General features: G+C 34.8%; 1 protein-coding gene across 1 annotated transcript in view; it reads right to left on the bottom strand.

The window, feature by feature from the left end:
• GALNT13 (polypeptide N-acetylgalactosaminyltransferase 13) overlaps window positions 1-22,190 on the bottom strand; it is a 213,279-nt gene that overhangs the window by 9,535 nt on the left and 181,554 nt on the right. Inside the window, exon 7 of the mRNA XM_017853575.1 lies at window positions 5,667-5,801. Within this exon, the coding sequence (XP_017709064.1) occupies window positions 5,667-5,801 (135 nt within the window). The remainder of the gene's footprint in view (window positions 1-5,666; window positions 5,802-22,190) is intronic.

The raw sequence follows: 22,190 nt of genomic DNA, 5'->3' as shown, positions 1-22,190 counted from the left end.
ATAACACATAAAATGATTTTTATTTATGTATTTTTTTAAAAACTTTTTTCCATTTTCTTTGGCTATGTTTCTACTATGTTGTTTATTCAAGTTCTTGCACATTTCTATATGTGGTATACTATTTTCCCTTCAAAAAGTACAGTAACTAAGGGTTGATATGCTCTTTATTAGGCATATCAACCCTTAGTTATATCTGTTTTTATTGCACATGCCTAATTAGTCTACTTTTGTTTTGTTTTAGAGAAATGGTCTCACTATATTGCCCAGGTTGGCCTCAAACTCCTGGACTCCAGCAATCCTCCCATCTCAACTTGCCAAGTAGCTGGTATTACAGGCCCATGCCACCGCATCCAGCTATATTAACTCAATTTTGAAGACAATGTGACATCCAGGCCGACATGCAACTTACTGCCAAATATATTTTCCTATAGCTTTATTTAAAATATTGACTAGAAAATAGGATCTAAACCCTAAGCTAGTATTGAGTTTTGCTTATAATATGGCATTACTTTATTGTTCTCCTCTAGAATGTAAAGCCTTGGTATTTCCTGCGATGTATGATATTTCAATCATAACGTAAAATACATAAGAAAACATGAATGATTCCTGCCTTTATATATATTTGCTTGTTTGACTAACATAAAATGTGGCATGGAGCATCTAAATTTACCCTTCCAAATATATAATTCCTACTTAAAGCCAACTGGAATCAGGCTAAACAATTTTGGTGACAAAATAAGAGCCATTAATATTGTAAAATTAGGCCATACCTTGGCATTAAAAGTACTAATTAAAAAAATAGATACTTTAATGAACTGACTGCATAGTTAATTTAAGAGCCAATCGCACAGGTCTCAGTTTAAAAGTTGGTATACTAAAAGATTAAAATAAAACCCAATCAATTAGGTTATTACATATAATAATATACAAAATAAGTATAAATTTGGACTATTATAGATATTTAATTTAATAGCAAAGATAATAGGATTTCTCCTGTTAATCAAGCATAGAATAACAATTAAAATTAATATTAAAAGTTATTACTCAAAACATTAGTTATGATCTCCAGACAAGGTAATCTATGCATTCAGTCAAATAGAAATATTATAAAATATGAAGTGTAATCATTTAACATATAGGAACTACAAATGTGACACTAATCTATTGAAATTCCTACTCACTACTTCTAATAAGAAATCACAGCTATGGGTCAATAGGAATATGGAAAGGTGATACCTGTGTAATGCACACAGCCTTCAAAAGGTAAATTAAGCCATTGTTTTTCTTAGGAATGTTACACAGGGGAATGGTTAAAGATCTTAAAGCACTTAAAGATCACTTACCTTGAAATTATAATCCCATTTACCTGCTCTCTAATAAAGGTAAATAAAAGATGGTAGTGTAAGTCAAGTCTAAATATTAATCTAACACATTTTACCTATGGAAAAGCATTCCTTATATTGTGACTCTGGAAATTATTTGATACAGATATATATAGAATTCACAACAAGTATTTTCTAAGTCCACTTGCTCAGTCACATGAAAAATAAGAGTTATTTTTAGCATCATATTTTTCTCCCTTTTTTTCTTTGTTGCATAGTGTTTGTTGAACATAAGTGTTCTGATCTAAAATTAGATTCTCACACTGTATGTAGCTGCCTAGTTATTCAAAAAGAAATGTAATTATGTGCACATATCATAGGAAAATATTCTAAATTGATTGGAACACAATTGTAATGTTCAAACATCAGAACACCTGAATAAAACAGAATGAATGGATGACAGAACGTTATAAAAATAGTTCTTAAAATGTTTCAGTGAGATGAATTTTTTTCTTTTCATTTAATCCTGGCAATAGGCATTTCATGGCATAGAAGGGTTTGTGCAATTTATTTAAGCTTCTAGACCACATAGGTATCCTACAATTTTGCTAATGATGCCCAGGATGCCCTCAATTCAAACAGGTTAGGCCATACATAAGATGACAGTGAACTAAATTCATGGTTATTTAAGAACTATTTAGTTAGGGGTGTGAGAAACTACATTTGAAATCAAAGTTGACCAAAGAAGTGCATTTATCACTAACATGTGCTTAGCTTCATTCAATTACAAGGATAAGCAATTATGAGTATGTATAGCTGAAGTTTGTAAGCAATTAGAGCAAAATGACAAAGTAGTTTTATGACTGCTTATTTAGCTAAATAGACTATATTTATTGTAGAACATCTTTCCCACTATTAAAAAAATGAGAAATTTTATGTCAATAAAATTTGGTATAACAAATAACTGATAGCATTTAGTTATTCCATTTGAAATACTGTATATTACGCTTATTATATCATAACCATTGAAAGAATCAAATTATTTCTAGTTTTTCGATAACATTGAGAGGCAATGTAGTGTAGTAGAAAAATTGCTGGATTTACTGTAAGAATCTGGCTGTGCAAACTTAAACGAGGCATTTACCCTATGCTTCATTTTACTAATGTGAAAAATAGAATATCTGTCTTATGACTATTGTAAGAATTGCACGAGAAAACAGATAAATATGTAATGAACTTTATTCCTTCTCTTTTCCCCCACTCGCCTAAGAAGTAAACAAAACCAAAGTAGCTGGATAGATTCTAGGTTTTGAGGCTTCATGACACTGTTTCCATTTTTCTCTGGATATTCCAACAATCCTGCTCCTATTTATGACTTTCTTTTCTAAGATAGAAAGGACTATGGGAGATAAGGTGACGGAATATTTCTGCTGTTCACATGGTGAGATTCACAATTATACTGATAGCTAGCTTGCTTGGAATACTTTATTAGGACCTGAATTCTAGATCTGCTGCTAGCAGTGTAATATTTGTGCTTTAGTTTCCTCCTGATAAAGGCTTAAAGGAGAGAACTGCAAGGTACATTTCAGTTCTGTAATTCTGTGAACTCCGACAATTTTTATTCTGCCTTGAACCTGCACCACCTCAGAGATTTTTCAAAGAAAACTTTTGTCCTTGCTAGCAAAAGATAAAGAATTGAGTTAAAGTAGTAAGCAGCATGCATTTACTTTCCACAGGTTGGAATATGAGAAGAATAGAACCACTGAGCAATTATTCCTCCTTCTCATCTCAACACCTCTTATCCTTTTGCTCCCTTTCCCTCTCTTCGCTCCCCTCTGGAGGCCTTGCCATTTTCCAAATTGTATCCATGCCTTTTCCTAAATTTGTCATATTCTTTAATCAGTGTATAAAAAGACTATGGAACATACATAGATATTTGACCCCGTCCTTTTCAAATGTAAATGTGTATATGAATGATCGGAGATTTTGTTAAAATACAGATTTGGATTCAGTGTGTTTAGTATGGGCTCGGATCCTGCATTTCTAACAAGTTCCCAGTTGATGCTACTACTCCTGGAATCACCCTGTGGGTAGCAAGGGGTGGAACTCTTCTGTGACCTAAAGAAACCCTAAATGTAAAACTTAAAAGCATAGTAATATATGTTATATTTCAATTTCGTTTAAAAAAATCCTTTTTAACAACCTTCTCAAAAATATAATCACATTTCAAAGCTGAAATTTCCAGAAAGGCAATGTATTATTCCGACAATTGCTCTATTATCATGTCATTTACTAGACTATGATGCATTCATTTTTTAATTTAGCCAAGTGGTGTCATTAGATAATGTAAACATCACTAGTTAATTTTGAAAACATAAACATATATGAGAATTTAGTTAAGCTATATAATTCAGATGATCAAAGTATTTAAAATAAAAATTTCTCAATATTTATGGCATTTTATAAGCTTTTCTGTGTGTGTGTTCCAAAGTCAAAGTAAACATGACACAAAATGTTATAGTGCTCTGAAATACTACAACAGATAACTACTAGTCATCCAAAAGAGTAAATTTATAGAAATCATTTATTTATCTTAGGTGAAGCTATCTATTTTTTTACTTTTTACTTAAAATTCCTTAGTATTCAATAGCATTGCTACTAGCTGACAGAAAATGTAAACAAAAATATACACGTAATTACTGACAGTAGTTATTTGAGAAATGAAAGAATTTGAGTTATGATATTGTTCACTCAAGAGTTATGGAAAAGTTTAAAGATTACAAGTGGTATTCTAAAATTCCACACTGTTTCATTTTATACAAATGTATATGATCATTCCCCTTTCTTAATAAATATATTCTAGATTTTCTTATTTTTAGCATAAGCTCAGTAGAGTCCCAGGTCCCTGGTAGAAACTAAACAGTAACAACAACAAGTTTTATTTAAAAATAAGTATCACTTATAGGATTTCTACTGTATCTGTACATTTTACTGCATTTTTCCTCATAGAAGAGATAGAGTACTGATGAAGTATTTACCTACATGTATTTTGCAAAGGCACTGTTTTCTGTAGGCTTAATACCAAGGATGGCACCAATAAATAATAGTTGAAGAGAAAAAAAGATTGGTGGTCAGACAAGGTGAGTAAGATATAGCGAAGGCAATAGCATCTTAACAGAACATATTGGTACAACATAGGAAGAATTCTCAGTGTTTGTCCTCAATTATGGCCCAGAAGATGATTTTGTGTCCTAAGATCCTGGTAACATTGTATAAGTTTTAGACCCCAAATTAACCCTACATAACCAGTTTCAAATCCTATGAGAATTCAGTAAGTTTTTCTAATATTCAACTTAAGAAACTACAGAATCATGTAAATATTAAAATGACATTCAAAAAGGTTTTTAAAAGGTCTTGTTAAAATATCAACAATGCCAAAACTCTGTAGATTGGTTTTTAAAATGTTATTCTTGTAGAAAATTTTAGGCTTCCATGGAATACTGCATCTGTGAAACCCATTTACCTCTATAGTAGCATTTATCTTAAGCAGAATGAACTTTAGTTTTCCTCTTAAATAAATCACCTACCACTTAATAATGTGGGAAATGTAACACAGACGACCAATTCATTTTGTTAATCATAAAAGAAAACTGAAAGAAATGAAGCTGTTTTCGAGAGTGTTTCTTTATGCAAAGGAAAATGTTTCTTTTTTATTAGCTCCATCTGATGGCTGATCTGGTTTTTACACACTGTCTGGAGATAAATTTCCAACAGCAATTTTGTTGTTTTCTCTCCCTCTCCTCTGTCAGAAAGGTGTGCTATATTGAGAAGAGGCTACTCAGCTTTTTAGGTGACTAATTAGTTTACTGAATTCTGTGAAATATTTATAATTGTAAACAGTAAAGAAATCTTGTTAATCTTGTCAGATATTGTTCCTTCCAGTTGAGGAACATAAATGTCAGTGATTGGTGGCATAAAATTTAAAATTTGAAAATATAAACATATTGTCAATATAATCCTGTATACACATCTTCATACAAACCTCTCAGATAGCCTTAGCTTACCCCTTGCCTAATTTATGTTTGGCATGTACATGGAGATAACAAGTTATCATATACAAAACTGATTTTATCATCCTCATTCATATTTTATATTAATGGACCAATTTGGCAAAACCTGTTTATATGATATGCCATCCTAATGTTACCAGATATGAACCTGCATGCTTAAAATCTAATTCTGCCAATGTAGATAAAAACCAGCTTAAGATTTAAATGTCGAATGTTGAAATAAATAACTGAGCTCAAGCATCAAATAATAAGTAAATTAAGGAAAATACTATACCTCAGCATCATATTCCCATAACTGATTTCCTCTCATATGGTGGCATTTTAACATGATTACAGGTCCATTGAGTCTAGAAACATCCAAGCACAAGTCATCGGTTCGAATTTCTTTGTCAGCAGTGTAAGAAAATACCTGAAAATATAAAATTCAGCTAATAAAACAATATGTACGTTTTAAAACGTTACAATAGAGCAGATCTACCCATGGAAGCTTTCATATCAGATAAACTTGTGTTTTCAAATGATTGCTGGTATGTTATCTTGAGAAAGCTAATTCATCTCTTTGAGTCTTTTTCCTACACTGTAAAGTAGGGCAAAGTCATCTGTTTTATGATGTTTTGGTGAGAGCTCAGTTGAACAAAACAAACTTTAAAATACCCACTATTTGCTGGCACTGTATTTCTTGCATGGTACTTGCACTATAAAGCTCACAATAGGTTAAAGAAAATATAGTTTGCAAACTGCACGGAGCTCAATGAAGGACAGTCCCTCTTCCTACCATCTTATGACCAGTTCTCCAATTCTACAATGTAATTTTTTCATATAGAAGTTTAAATCTTTCTTCTGATAACATAAGTACATTGTGTAAATTTTATTTAATATTGTCAGTGAGCTTCTGAAGGTTGTAGAATTATCTTCTCTAGAGATCTCATTAAAGGTAGGCTCTACACTTATCTCTTTAATATGGTTTGCCTAGGCTTAACTACATCAATTCTTCTGAAAATATCTAAGAAATGTCATGGTGGATTATGGACTCTTTGTTAGATAATTCAATTGAACTATAATAATCTTTATTATTTTGTTCCTGGTGTGAATAATTTATTTACAACATTGATTATTAAAGTTTCATGAGTTTTTTTTTTTTTTTTTTTTTTTTTTATTAAGATGGAGTCTTGCTCTGTCATCAGGCTGGAGTGCAGTGGTGCAATTTCAGCTTACTGCAACTCTGCCTCCCAGGTTAAAGCGATTCTCCTGCCTCAGCCTCCTGAGTAGTTGGTATTACAGGCATGCGCCACCATGCCAGGCTAACGTTTTGTATTTTAGTAGAGATGAGGTTTCACTATGTTGGCCAGGATGGTCTCAATCTCCTGATCTCATGATCCTCCTGCCTCGGCCTCCCAAAGTGCTGGGATTACAGGTGTGAGCCACCGTGCCCAGCCTCATAAGGGTTATTAAGCACATAATTATAGAATGTGTTTTCTTCTTTTAGCTATGATAAGCATTGTTCAGTATTCTGTGGGTTTTTCTTTCTCTTTGCTATGTCAACAGAATAATGAGAAAGGTCATGTCAAGGTCTTTTTGTTTCTCAAAGATATCTGATGAAATTGGAGGAAGTCAGCTTTACAAATAATATAAACTCTGGAGCTTCGTAAGCTGAACGAGTTAAGTCTTGGCAGAGTTGCCTCTGCAGCACTGCTTCTCAGGACTTCTATGAAAATCACAAGAAGTGGTGAGAGGAAGTGGAAAAATCAATGATGGAATACAAATACCCTCTTCTGTCAACCGCTTAAAAGGAAATTATTGGGGACTGGGTCGGTGACCCATGCCTGTAATCCCAACACTTTGGGAGGCTAAGGTGAGAGGATTGCTTGAGCCCAGGAGTTTAAGACCAGCCAGGGAAACATACAGAGATCTCATCTCTACAAACAATAATTAAGAGAAAATTATTTTCTCTTAAAATAGGACAACAGGTACATGCCTGTTGTCCCCACTACTTGGGAGGCTGAGGTGGGAGAGGCTGAGGCTGGCAGATTACTTGAGCCATGATCACACCACTGCACTCTGGCTGGATGACAGAGCAAGACCCAGTCTCAAAACAACAACAGCAGCAGCAACAACAACAACAACAACAACAACAACAAAAAACTAGAAAATTCTTCACAAAGGTTATACATTTACTTAATATACAATTTCGAGAAATGTGAAGTACATTTTGAGAAATGTGAAGTACATTATGTAAAATATATCACAGACTTCATGTATTCAATTCACAAATATATTTTCTAGCTTCATTACTTTTCATGCTCATATGTTTTATGAAGAACATCTGGTCACCTAAGAAGAATAACATAAAACCCATCAAACAGAAATATTAATATACTCCCCAAACAGTATTATTTTAAACACAATTACAAACTTATTTAATTACACAAGTGAGAATCTTAAGCTGAGAGAAGGAAATTTCTAGAGAAATTTCTTTTGTTCATGATAGGATTATTTCAATACTCAAGGATAGCCTTCTACATTAAAATTGCTTCCTTTTAAAGTGTACAAATGCCAGTGTAAAAGGAAACCTCATAACCTCCATTTCAGCCTTAATTTTCTAATGGCTCAGGCCATTTTTATACAGTATATTCTTCTCGAGTCTTTTAAGATAGTTTGGAAATAGTACCTGCTGAAAGTTTTAGAGAGCAGTCTACCACATCCCTTGATCCTCAATTTCTAATTTAGATTCATTTTGTGGTCATTAGAGCTATCTTAAGTAATTTACATTTAAGAAAGATATATTTGTAGAATAGTTTATGTACTTATACGTGTATATAAATTATATGTCTGTTAATTATTTTTTGGCCTTTGTACTTGAAAAAAATTAACGGATGTTAAAATATTTGGCTCACAAGCAATTTTGTTAAAACAATCTGTTGATAATGCTTCCTTGTTTTCTTGGATTAATGTAAAATCAGGATTAATTTGTTTTGTACTTAATAATCTCATTTTATGCTTGTTTCTAGGAATTTTTTACTCTTTACAATAATAAAATCAGTGCATGTCAGTATATACATATCATTCTTGAAACCTAATCTGGAAATTATTAGGTTTGAACTCAATTATTTATCATTTATATCCATTAGTTTTTGAACCCATAATTGTCATTATTAAATTTTTTTCATATCTACTACTGTAAAAGGTTCATGGAATTCACTTTGGGTATACTGAAAACATTATATGTGAAATACTTTGCAGAGATTCTGGCACACAGACAAAATTCAGTAGCTGATATTTAGAGTTATTATTCCCAGTGTTGGAGTTAATCCCAAATTGAGGATTTCTATCCAACACTACCAAGAAATTTTAGTATAAGGGCCCAGCAATGTTTGCTCTTGCCTGTCTGAGCTGAGCCCTTGGCTGCTGTACAAGTCCCGAGGGAGAGTTTATAATACCTGATGACAGGTATTTCTGATAATTTAAGCATTGTATTATGACCCTCTAGATTAACTACTTATGAGTTCCTTTATGACTTTGGGGATAATCTCCAAATCTCATGCTGGATTTCCTAGGAGCAGCTATTCCCTACAGCTGTTGCTTGTTTTTCCGTCTCACTACTCCACAGACACTCTCAGTATGTGTAAGGCCCAGCCTGTCCTTGCTATGGTTGAAACCTTTATGCCTATGTGAGTTAAAATATTTCAAACCTGAACACCAATGAAGCACTTTACTTTAAACTATCAGGTATGTTGATAACTACACTATACAAGATTGATTCATTCATTAGTAAAATCTCATTGTACATTCTGTTAAAATAATGGAAACTATTCTTCTTCCTTTTCTGATTATCACTCAAATTGCTTTATCATCGGTTACCAATACTTAGTAAAAGCAGAACCGAGTTACATGAACCATAGATTTAGCATATGTTTCCATTTGTTCCAGTGCCAGCCTGACTTTAATGACAATTAATTGGTTCAAAGTCTAATCACTTTAATTAAGCTAAGGTGACTAGAAGCAGGGAAAAACAATCAATCTCTGTGGCTTTCCTTCCATTATAAAAGAGGAAACAGGGAGGAAGTTAACATTAATTGAACACTACCTTTTAAAAAAAAAATGTGTTCTATGCTTCATATATATTACATTAAATAAATTTGCTCTATTCTTCTATTGTGCAATTGCATTTATATTTCTGTGAATGTATACCAACTTACAGTATTGCAAAATGTAACAAGTAGAGCTCTTTGCATGAATCCTATGGATTTAGTAATTTATAGTGCTTTTAAAATTCTGTTTCACACTTAATGTTCATGTTGTCTAATCTGTAAAATTATGAGCTATCTAGTATCACATATATTCTTATGTAGTCCTTCAGTCAAGCTAGGTCTACAAACAACCACTAACATGGCCATTTTTTAAGTCAACTCTTTTAATCTCAGCTATAAGATGATGATAATGATACAGGTAATAATGTCTATGCTCCAGTTTATGGACCTTGTTGATTATTATGCCTTTCAAAACTAATTACTCACTGTAATAACTCAGTTTTTATTGTTTACTGTTGTATTAGTTCACTACGGCTGCCATAACAAAGTACTATGGACTGGGTGGCCTAAGCAACAGAAATTTATTTCCTGACAGGTTTGGAGGCTGGAAGTCCAAGATCACGATCTTAGCAGAGTTGGTTTCTGCTGAGGCCGCTCTCTTTGGCTTCTAAGAGGGACCTTCTCCATGTGTCTTCACACGGTCTTCCTTCTCTGTTTGCATGTGTCCTAATCTCTTTTTATAAAAATACCTGTTACCTTGGATTAGGGCACCCTAATGACGCCATTTTAACTTTATCTCTTTAAAGACTCATCTCTAATATGGTTACATTCTAAGGAACTGGGGGTTAAGACTTCAACATATGAATTTCTAGAAGAACACAATTCAGGCCACACCACCACTAACCCTTTACAATGTATTGGAGTAGATAACGTATCTTTCCTTATTCCTAAGTGAAAAATACGGTGTGCATGATTTTTTTTTTTTTGGCTAACCTGTTTAGGTCACCTTGGGATTCAATTCTGAAATTAGAATATACTGTTTAGTATTACTAATCAAAACTCTAAATGTAATGCAATATCAAATAATTCCCCCTTCTCCACATTGGCCTTAATTTATGTTGGCAGCCTGCAGAGGCAAAGGCTTTTGTTTTATGTCTTAAGCTTTTTTTTTTTTTCCCCTCACTGTTCCTGCCCACTCCCAAATTCACCCAGTCTGCTAATCAGTTTTTTTTTTTTTAATTTTTTTATTCTTCCAGAGTGGCAAAGCTGTAAGAGAGGTCTTACTTGAACTGTTGTGTATAACTCCTTCCTGTTCTCTGGCCTGCCAGAGATTTAAAGCTCCCTGTTCTGAGATCATTTGGATTTTCTTAGAGATTCCCATCTCTGAGCACCTCTTAACTGAAGTGCAAAGAAAGAGGACAATGCATATTTTACAAGTGAGCCACTTTTTGTGAAAACTCTGGGAGGCAGGCTAACATTAGGCAGTGTAGTCAGTTCCCTGTATTCAGTTGTCACAAGCCAGCCTTATCGTGTGTGAGTCAGGTCACAGCCTGCCATATACCAGAAGCATATAGCAAGCTCTCCAACTGGCATCCTACATAATTTGCAGGTCCCAGTGCAAAATGAAAATGCAGAACTTATTTTTATAAAATTATCAGGAATTCCAAGATTGTAGGGCTCTGTTTGATTGCATGGGTTGCACACTCAAGAACTTCCCTGCCTTGAATCCTCTTCTTACTGGAAGCTAGAATCCCAGCCCATCTTCTCTAGAGGCAGGGCAACTATTCTCTCCAGGCAAAATCTTACAATCTTCTCCATATTCTGATACCTTCCATTATGGGTTGAACTGTGGCTCCCCAGATGATAGATTGAAGTCCTAACCACTAGTACCGCAAAATGTGTACACTTACGGAGATAGTCCTTATGAAGAAGTCATACTGGAGTAAGATGGGCCCTTAATCTAAAAGGACTGGTGTCCTTGTAAGAGAATAGAGACAGAGAAAAGACAGCCATGTGATGATGGAATTAGAGACTGGAATGATGCATCTACAAGCCATGGGACACCAAGGATTGTTGGCAAACACTGGAAGCTAGAAGCGGAAAAAGATGATTCTCCCTTAGGTATCAGAGGGAGTATGGCACTTCTGACACCTTGATTTCAGACTTCTAGCCTCCAGAACTGTAAGACAATAAATTTCTATGGTTTTAAGAAACCTAGTTTGCAGTAATTTTGTACAAAAGCTCCAGCAAACTAACATACATCCTTTTCCTCCTCATGCTGGTTGAAGTGTCTAATGTCACAGAATCAGATTTCCAAAGTGTTTTTTCAAATTTTGCACAGGAAAATCTGATTTTTGATTGCCATTGCAAATTTTGCATAGGGAAATCTGATTTTACATTTCATATTTATTGTATCTTGGTATCTGGGCTGAAATTTTAACATCCAGTTATACTTTCCAACAGCATAAAATCAACCATTTTCAAAATACTTTTCTATTATAGCTATATCTTCATAAAAGTGTTTTATAACGTGACTAGGTGATTTTACTTATTTTATATATACTTTATTGGGGTCATAATGATTTCTGCCTCTGAATTTGTCTTGTAATCAAATGAGTACTATCTATAATGGATGATACTATATATAAAGCCAATTCAAATCTCAATTCCTTTTAATCTCAATATTTTCTTTTCATAGATGATGTTTTGTTCATTCTCACAGTGCTATAAGGACATAACCAAAACTGGGTAATTTATGAAGGAAAGAGGTTTAATGGATTCACAGTTCCACATGGCTGGGGAAGCTCACAATTGTGGTGGAAGTTGGAGGAGGAGCAAAGGCACATCTTATATGGTGGCAGGCAAGAGAGCGTGTGCAGGGAAACTGCCCTTTGTAAAACCATCAAATCTCGTGAGACTTATTCACTATCATGAGAACAGCATGGGAAAAACCTGCCCCCATGATTCAATTATCTCCCACCAGGTCCCTCCCATGACATGTGGGGATTACGGGAGCTACAATTCAAGATGAGATTTTGGTGGAGACACAGTCAAATCATATCAGATGGTAAGCATTCTTTATTTTTCACCTACATGTATGGTTTGTTCTAGATTTTCTTTTAGGGAGAATGTCCAAAGACATTTTAAGATTCTTCAAATACCTAAAACAACATCTAAATAATTTCAAGGACTTCTGTGAGAAGGATCTAAAATATTCTGTTAAATTAATTTAACATAATGAAAGAGTAGGTGTCCACATTTTTTTTTTAACCAATTGCATTATGTTTAAAATCCTAATGTATATACAGTTACTTCTTTTAAAATACTCTTTTTTCATGACCTTTTAGAAAAACTACAAACAAAAGTTTGCTCAAATCTCTAGCGTGAGCGTGTGCTAATGAAACCTTGTTCCAGCAGTACAAGTTACAAAGCAAGAAAGGAAAGGCATTGCTGTATTATTGGGACCTGAATCTTGTCTCTTTCTGCAAAGGGCTCAGGAATTAAACACCCTCTACTTGCTCTATCTTGCCACAGGGTTTCTTTCTTTCCTTTTTTTATCCATAGATGAAGGGGGTGTGAGTGTGTATGTATGTACATGCGTATACACAGGCATACTTCAGAGTTTCTGTGGGTTCAGTTTCAGATCACTACAATAAAACAAGTATCAAATTTAAAGCAAGACACGTTTTTGTTTCCCCGTGCCTATGAGTTATGTTTACACTATATAGTAGCCATATTAAGTGTGCAATAGTATTGTCTCAAAAAACAATGTATATTCCTTAATTAAAAATACTTTATTGCTAAAAATGCTAACAATTATCCTAGCCTTCGGTGAGTGGTAATCTTTCTGCTGATGGAGAGTCTTGCCTCAATGCTGATGGCTGCAGGTTGACCAGAGTGGTGACTGATGAAATTTAGGTGGATGTAGTAATTTTAAAACATAAGACAACAATGAAGTTTATCACATAAATCAACTGTTCCTTTCACTAAAGATTTTTCTGTAGCATGTGATGCTATTTGATAGCATTTTACCCACAGTAGAACTTCTTTTAAAATTTTAATTAATCCTCTCAAAACCTGCCACTGCTTTATCAACTTGAGTTTATGTAATATTCTAAATACTTTGTTGTCATTTCAACAGTGTTCACGGCATCTTCAATAGGAGATTATATCTCAAGAAACCACTTTCCTTGATCATTAATAAGAAGCAATGCTCATTCATTAAAGTTTTAGCATGAGAGTGCAGCAATTCAGTCACATCTTCAGGCTCCACTCCTAATTCTAGTTCTCCTGCTATTTCTACCCTATCTGCAATTACTTCCTCCACTGATGTCTTGAACCCCTCAAAGTCATCTAAGAGGGTTGGGATTAGCTTTTTCCAAACTCCTGTTATTGTTGATATGTTGACCTCTTCCCATGAATCACAAATGTTATTTGTGGTATCTAGAATTGTGAATACTTTCCATAAAGTTTTCAATTTACTTTGCCCAGATCTATTACAGGAATCACTATGGCAGTTAGAGTCTTAGAAAATGTATTTCTTAAATAGTAAGACTTGAAAGTTGAACTTACTCCTTGATCTATGGTCTGCAGAATGAATATTGTGTTAGCAGACATTAAAACATTAATCTCCTTGTACATCTCCATCAGAGGTCTTGAGTGACCGAGTAAATTATCAATGAAGAGTAATATTTTAAAAGGAATCTTTTTTTTTCCCCGAGAAATAGGTCTCAACAGTGAGCTTAAAATATTTAGTACACCATGTTGTAAACAGATGTGCTGTAATCCAGGCCTTGTCGTTCCATTTACAGAGCACAGGCAGAGTAGATTCAGCATAATTGTTAAGGGCCCTAGGATTTGGGGAATGGTAAATGAACATTGGTTTTGACTGAAAGTCACTCGCTATATTTTTCCTAACAAGAGACTCAGCCTGTCTTTTGAAGCTTTGAAACCAGGCATTGACTTCGCTTTTCTAGCTATGGAAGTCCCAGATGGCATCTTCTTCCAATCGAGTGCTGTTTCGTCTATGTTGAAAATCTGTTGTTTACTGTATTCACATTTATCAATGATCTCAGCTGGATCTTCTGGATAACTTGCTACTTCACTTTGCACTTTAAAGTTATAGAGAGAACTTCTTTCTTTAAAACTCATAAACCAACCTCTGCTAGCTTCCAACTTTTCTTCTGCAGCTTTCTCGCCCGTCATAGTATTAGAGTTAGGGCCCTGCTGTGGTGAAGCTTTGGCGTAAAGGCATTTCATAGCTTGTTTGATCTTCTATCCAAACCACTAAAACTGTCTCTATATAAGGAATAAGGCTGTCTGCTCTCTTTTCATTTATGTGTTTACTAGAGTAACATTTTCAATTTCCTTCAAGAATTTTTTGTTTGCCTTCACTATTTTGCCAGCTGTTTGGTGCAAGAAGCCTACTTTTTGGCCTATGTCGGCTTTTGACATACCTTCTCACTAAGCTTAATCTTTTATAGCTTTTGATTTTAAGTGAGAAACATGTGACTTTTCCTTTCACTTGAACACAGATGCCATTGTAGGGTTATTAACCGGCCTAATTTCAATATTGTTGTGTTTTAGGAACAGGAAGGCCTGAAGAGCAAGAGAGAGGGAATGGCCAGTCTGTGGAGCAGTCAGAATACACACAACATTCATCAGTTAAGTTTGCTGTTGTTACATGGGTACGATTTGTAGCACCCCAAAACAATTACAATAGTCACATAAAAAATCACTGATCATAATCATAACAGATAAAATAATGATGAAAAAGTTTAACATATTGGGAGAATTACCAAAGTATGACACCAAGACATCAAGTGAGCACATGCTGTTGGAAAAATGAGGCCAATAGACATGCTCCATGTAGGGTTGCCACAAACATTCCATTTGTTAAAAAGTGCAATATCTGTGAAGCACAATGAAGCAAAGAGTAATAAAACAATGTATTCCTAGATACAAATACACGTATTCATTTTTGTTTTATTTTTTATTAAGGTATAGTTTACAAATGAATAGATATTTGAATTCAAAATGTCTACATGTATATTTGGTGCAGCTTTATCATATAGGTTTTGATTTTCTTACATTTAGTTCTAAATTATAAAATACTTTTGTTTGAGTTCCTCAGGACAATATTTACTATAAAAGCTCACAGTTTGATATATATCAAATTATGCCAACAGCTTCACTTTCTAAATGAAACTGAAGCCAAAGAAGTTACAGGATTCACCCAGTATGTCCAAGCCGCTTAATGACAGACGTCTCTCTGAACCTGAAGCTCTGCTATTTGCCACTACTTGTCCACGTGCTTCAAATTCTCTTTACACACCCATTATTTAGTCATTTTGGACCTTTGCATCCTCTGGGAGATCTCTTTAGGTATTTGGAACGTAGTCAATTTGAAAAGTATGTCAAAAAAAATCAAGATATATAACTTATAAGAAAATAAACTTGTCATAATGATTTTCTCTCATCTGTAAAAATAACCCAAGATAATTTGTATTGAAATCAAAGGGAAAACTGTTTAGCAACAAAAATTATACCTTTAGCAATGCAAATTATTTTTTACATATTATCTTCCTCCACATGTCACATCATCCTGAAGTCAGCGTGGAGAATTCATAGATGGAATTGAATTCACCAGTGGAGCTGCCAAGTTTATTCCCAGACAGCACCTTTTCCTATGCATGAATTGATTTCAGGTTTCATCTATAGGCTGTTAGCTCAGTGGTTTGTGCAGAGGAGGGTCAGGAGGAGTAAGTAGCATCTGGCTGTATACTCTTAACTTACTCTTACACATCTAGATGGTATCACTTATTTTTTATAGCTTTAATGCTCTAAAATTCTATAACTAAAAACAGCATGTGGGTATGCACCTTATGTTCACTATTCTCATCTTGTCTTCGATATCTTCTGTAAAGCATTAACTCTTTCTGCTTTCACCTCAATATAACAAAGTGATGCTTTTTTGATTTGCACTCAGCAAGCCATCTCATTCTTCCATCCCTGACCAGGTATGTGCTGATCACATCACTAGGACTATCCTTCCCACTCCACTTTGCCAAGCAAAAGACTAGTCTCCTTAAAGTCTTCATACATTCTTCACTTTCTTCATTTAGCACTCTCTTAGCATTTTTACCCAGATGGCTTATCTGCCATTGTACTGCAGATATCATATCTGTATATATTTGGAATTGGATAATACTGGAAAAATGAGCTCTGGAAGATTACACAAACCTAAGTTTGAGAGCTATGACTCAGGACCAGAGTTACTGGGAGTCTCTGTCAAAATGTTGGATTCCTCATCTGAGAAAAGAGATAAATATATGCCTCCTCTTTCATGGGCTATTTTACAGATTGAATAACACAAATTCCTGTAAGCTCTGAACAAAGCATTTGCCTCAAGTAATATCTAAATATTAGTGATTTTCTGTGCAATATCCATGCATAATATCTACATTTGATTATATTCTATCTCGTCTTTTCCTATCAGTTTTTAGGTTCTTTTAAAAAAAAATCTCATGGATTCAGTAACAATGCTAAGGATATATTTTGAATCCCTGTGCAAACTGTTCTAGTAGGAGAGTAGTGTCCAATAATTACTAACTGAATTGAAATGAAAACAATTTGTCTTTGAAATTCCCTAGTCTTTATGGGAAACAGAGCAAGAGTGCAAGATAATACAATAAGCAATATGCAGTAATATAATAACAAAATGTGACTGACATGTCTCTTTTCTACTTCATTGTTAAATCTTCCCATTTTAAACATTACCGATGTTAAATTTTATGTATTTTTTTTAATACTTGACTCTGCCCTGAAGGGTTTTAAAGGAAGTCTACAATTTGGGAAATCTAATTTATAAATATTATGCTGCAGATACTCATATTTTACTATTGCAATATTAAAGAATATAAATTGCAAATTTAAGCTGAGTTGGGAATCCCTTCCAAAATATATCCCACGAATTATGCTTGAATGTACAGAGGTTGCTTTTTTTGTGACTGATGTATAATTTGCAGATGATCCAAGGTTTCTGTCCCCTGGTATACATGCCCTATATAACTTCCTTCCCTTAAGTGTGGGACAGACTGTGGCCATGACAGGACGGTCATTTCGAGATCACATTACATTATATTACAAAGATATTAGATACAACCTTGGGTTAGCACTGAAGAGAGGGAATCTCCAGCTGGCCTGATGATGAAAACTGCCATGATTTAGAGAGAGCTACATGGCACATAACTGAGGGCAGTCTCTAGCTGCTGGCAGAGAGCAACCCTGGCAGAGAACCAGACAACAAACAAAGATAGGAAGTCAATCTTACAGCTGCAAGGAACTGAATTTTGCCAGGAACCAGGGAGGTTGGAAGAGGAATCCCCTGGGGCTCAACTGAGATCACAGCTCTGGCCAACACCTGAGTTTCAGCTGTGTGAGGCCCTGAGCAGACAACCCAGCCACATTGTGCCTGAATTCCTCTTACAAACTGTGAAATAATAATTTTGTGTTGTTTTAAGCCACTAAATTTGTAGCAATTTGTTATGAAACAATAGAAAACTAATACGGGACCATCAGGAACAAGGAAACATGCAAAAGCTAGAATGGTTCTCACCATGTGAAACAACATTTTCCACGATGCATCTCCATCATTCTATTTCTCAGCTATTCAATCATCTATTTATTCAACATATGTTTCTGTGTGTTAAATGTGTCTGGTTTATCCAAATTACACATGACCTTCATGAACTGCTAAATTCAATACACATACATCTAACCCAGTGCTATCATTTCTGTAAGAATTTCTCCTACTATTCCAACCTCATTTGAACTCCATTCTTTTCATAATGGTCTTCTAGCAACTTATCTTTCTCTTGATGGTATATTTGTCTATGTTTTTTCAACTGTATCATTCCTTAAATATTTATTCTATGAAGAACTGGCTCTTGAACATATATTTCAAGGGAAGAATGTTGACTCCTAAATGAGATATTCTTCTTTAGCAATGGGTAACATACATACATACATACATAGTTTTTCTTTATGCCTGTCTCATTAGTTGGTACCATTGTGCAGCAACATATCTGGTCTTTGAGGTTCTTACTGATCTAAGCCTGTGAATTTAAAATAGACATAACAACAATAATATATATCATTCACATGATTCCTATATAAACTATTATATTAATTTTAGTGTTCGGTTTAATAGCTGAAAATAATAAAAGACTTTTTGCTCTCCCATCTGAATGTCTTTTACAGGTGTTTTTGTAACATTTCATATAATTTTAAAAGTTTTCGCTTATATCTTTAGACACTTCCTAAAACTCTGATATATACTATACCAGATATATTCAAGCATGTAATTAGATAAAATTGTTACATATATAAAAAGACTGGAAAGCCAAATCATAATGTACTAAATGACATAATGATATACTTATGTATCGTTTACAACTCTCTATCTGTAAAGGGAAAGTACTCTTTACCAGATACAATATTCAAAATTTACCTTGCAGTTATTACCACAATGCTTGCATTGGGTGCAAATAATACCAAAGTTTTCTAGATGGTTTCAAGTTTAAAGAAATCTTATTTACTTACAGCATTCAGTATTGCTGCAAACTAAGAGCAGGATCTATTTAGTTTGGGTTCCCCCAAATGCAGACACTGAGACAGTAATTCAAGTGCAAGTAGTTTATTAGGAATACTATCTCAGAAAAGACAAGTGTGGTGGTAGGGAAGAGAAAAAGGCTAATACATGGTAAATTTTCTAATTGTTTACACTATGGATAACTAGAGCTTAATTCTGTTGGGGATCCCTGGCAACCACTATAGAATAAGCATGTCAGAATTAGTCCCTCAAAGAGTGACAGGGCTGAGATATTTATACATCATCTGCCCTCACCTTTTGCTTGAGGTGAGCTTCCAGGGAGCAGAATTTAATGTGACTGATGGGCAAAGCAGCCTTTGGCGTGCAAACCTCCAGACAGAGGGTCAGAGTTGCTAGCCTTTTGATGTTGGGCTGGAAGCAAGGGGAGAAAGAACATTTTGGGAGCAACTGTTGTGTGTTAGGAAAGACAGCTGCCATTTAAAATACACTGTATATTAAATATGGTATAGCACATACAGTGTTATTCCTCTTTTGAAAATTAGGATTATGAGGTTTGCAAAGGTTAAAGAAGCTCTACAAAGTCACTCCGTTTGCAAGTGGGAGAGCCAGTCTTGGAACCATGGTCTGTCAGGCTCCAAGTCCCATGTTCTTTCCATACACTTAGCATTTCACTTCTTGGTGATACTTTTATAAACTCCAGCATTTATTCAGATTTCATTAGGTTTTTCCATCATGTTCCCCTACAAATTCAATCCATGCTCCTTTTTTTCCAAGATCCCATCCCACAATACATTTTTAGTCATCATATCCCCTCAGCCTACTCTGATAGATGCTCAGACTTTTATCTTTTTGATGATGGTTTTGAGAAATACTTATCAGGCACTTTATAGAATATCTCTCAGTTTGAATTTTTCTAATGTTTATCTCATGGTTGGATTAGGGGTCTAGAGTTGGGGGTGGAAGACCACAAGGGTATAGTGCCATTCTCATCACATCATATCAAGGGTGTATGGTATCACTATGACTCACATTATAGAATCTTGATTACATACTCAAGGTAGTATTTGCCAATAGTTCTCCATTGTAAAGTTGCCACTATCCTCTTCCACATTGTAATCTTTGGAAGAAAGTCAACATAGCACACATGTCAGGGGAGGGTCCAAGGTTATGTTGTACCTCCTAGAGCTGGCATGAGCTACAAAAATTATATGAAATTCCTCTGTACAAGGGATACTAGAGATCAATTTTAACTTGTCTCTAAAAGCTTAAGTCGGAAATTGGGGGCCATGTCCTTATGTTAGATTTATATGTAATACCATATAAGATTCCTATATTTAAAAAATAAGTGCAGCTTGGAGAGGAAGTGGAGAAATAGGAATGCTTTTACTGTTGGTGGGAGCGTACACTAGCTCAATCATTGTGGAAGACAGTGTGGCGATTCCTCAAGGTTCTAGAACTAGAAATACCATTTGACCCAGCCATCCCATTACTGGGTATACACCCAAAGGATTATAAGTCATGCTACTATGAAGACACATGCACACGTATGTTTATTGTGGCACTATTCACAATAGCAAAGACTTGGAACCAACCCAAATGTCCATCAATGATAGACCAGATTAAGAAAATGTGGCACATACATACCATGGAATACAATGCAGCCATAAAAAAGGATGAGTTCATGGCCTTTGCAGGGACATGGATGAAGCTGGAAACCATCATTCTCAGGAAACTATCACAAGGACAGAAAACCAAACACCACATGTTCTCACTCATAGGTGGGAATTGAACAATGAGAACACTTGGACACAGGGCAGGGAACATCACACACTGGGGGCTGTCATGGGGGCGAGCTGGGGGGAGGATAGCATTAGGAGAAATACCTATGTAAATGAATGAGTTGGCAGGTGCCAGCCACACCAACATGGCACAATGTATACCTATGTAGACAACCTTGCCCCACATTGTTCACATGTACCCTGCCGTTAGAGCTATAACAATAAAAAATAAGCCCAGCTCATGCGTCACTTGGTTTACTCACTGACTGAAGAAAAAAAAAATCAGGTCTCTTTGTTAGGTGGATTGGAACATGACAATTTCTGCCACCCAGAAGTGGCAGTTGCTCTCAGTAATGTGTAAATCATGAATTGGACACTGGCCACAGTGAGCTATCAAGACCGCTTTGATGATTCCTTGGTGTTATGATCTTAAAATGCACGTTTGAATTTTTTGGTTAAAAGAAAATCAAATTTTGCATGTTACAATCATAAACACATATTTTACTTTTTTAAATTAAATGAATATTCCAAAGCCTTTTAGAGAGTTAGAACTAGAGAGTTGGAGTAGAAATATGTTTATCTGGTAGGTTTTCATTAGAAGACCAAGATTTCTATTAGAAATTGGAATGGACACTAGGCTGTTTCCATGGTTACCTACTGAAGCCTTTTTCCTTTAATGGAAAGGTATCATTTCTGTATACACCACATGCAGCTTCATGCTTTGTATTGGATCAAATCCTTTGACAGCAGAATAAAAGAAATGAATTGAAAAAGGTTCTACAGTCTGCCCCTGCTTGCTGTGAAATTACACTTCAATACTAAATAACATGAATAAAAAGTCCTTTTCATATTTGGCTGAATTCACTGTGTCATTTTTAATAACAAAAGTGAATGTCCAAGTATTTTCATGTGCTTATTACACACTATCCTTTGACAACCTTTGTAGTCTGAAAGCTCATTGCTTTTGTCCCCTCAAGTCAAAATTCCCTTGCTTGACATTTACCGTCTATTGTAATCTTAGCTCCTCTACTTATAAAACTTATTTTTCCACTGTCCCACTCCAGACTTTCAATTCCATTTATCGCAGTGTCCTTGCTGTCCTTATTCACCCTCTGCTCTCTGTGCACGCCAAGTGCTTTGTGGAGTCTTTTAGACCCATTCCATTCCTGTCCTTATCAGACCTTTTTTTGAATGTGTCCTGTAGAGCATTACGAATGCTTGGTGTATTGCTAATGATTCTTTTGTATTCCCTATGAGATCGAGTATATGGTTTGTGTGCCTATTTATATTAAATCTTGTGTCCAAGTGGATTTAACCAGGGATATCTATCTCTCTAAAACAAGTATATATATATATATATATATATATTCACATGCATA

Source organism: Rhinopithecus bieti, unplaced genomic scaffold (assembly GCF_001698545.2).
Source record: "Rhinopithecus bieti isolate Rb0 unplaced genomic scaffold, ASM169854v2 scaffold_36904, whole genome shotgun sequence".
Classification (NCBI taxonomy): domain Eukaryota; kingdom Metazoa; phylum Chordata; class Mammalia; order Primates; family Cercopithecidae; genus Rhinopithecus; species Rhinopithecus bieti.
This window is presented reverse-complemented; position numbering and strand designations above follow the sequence as displayed.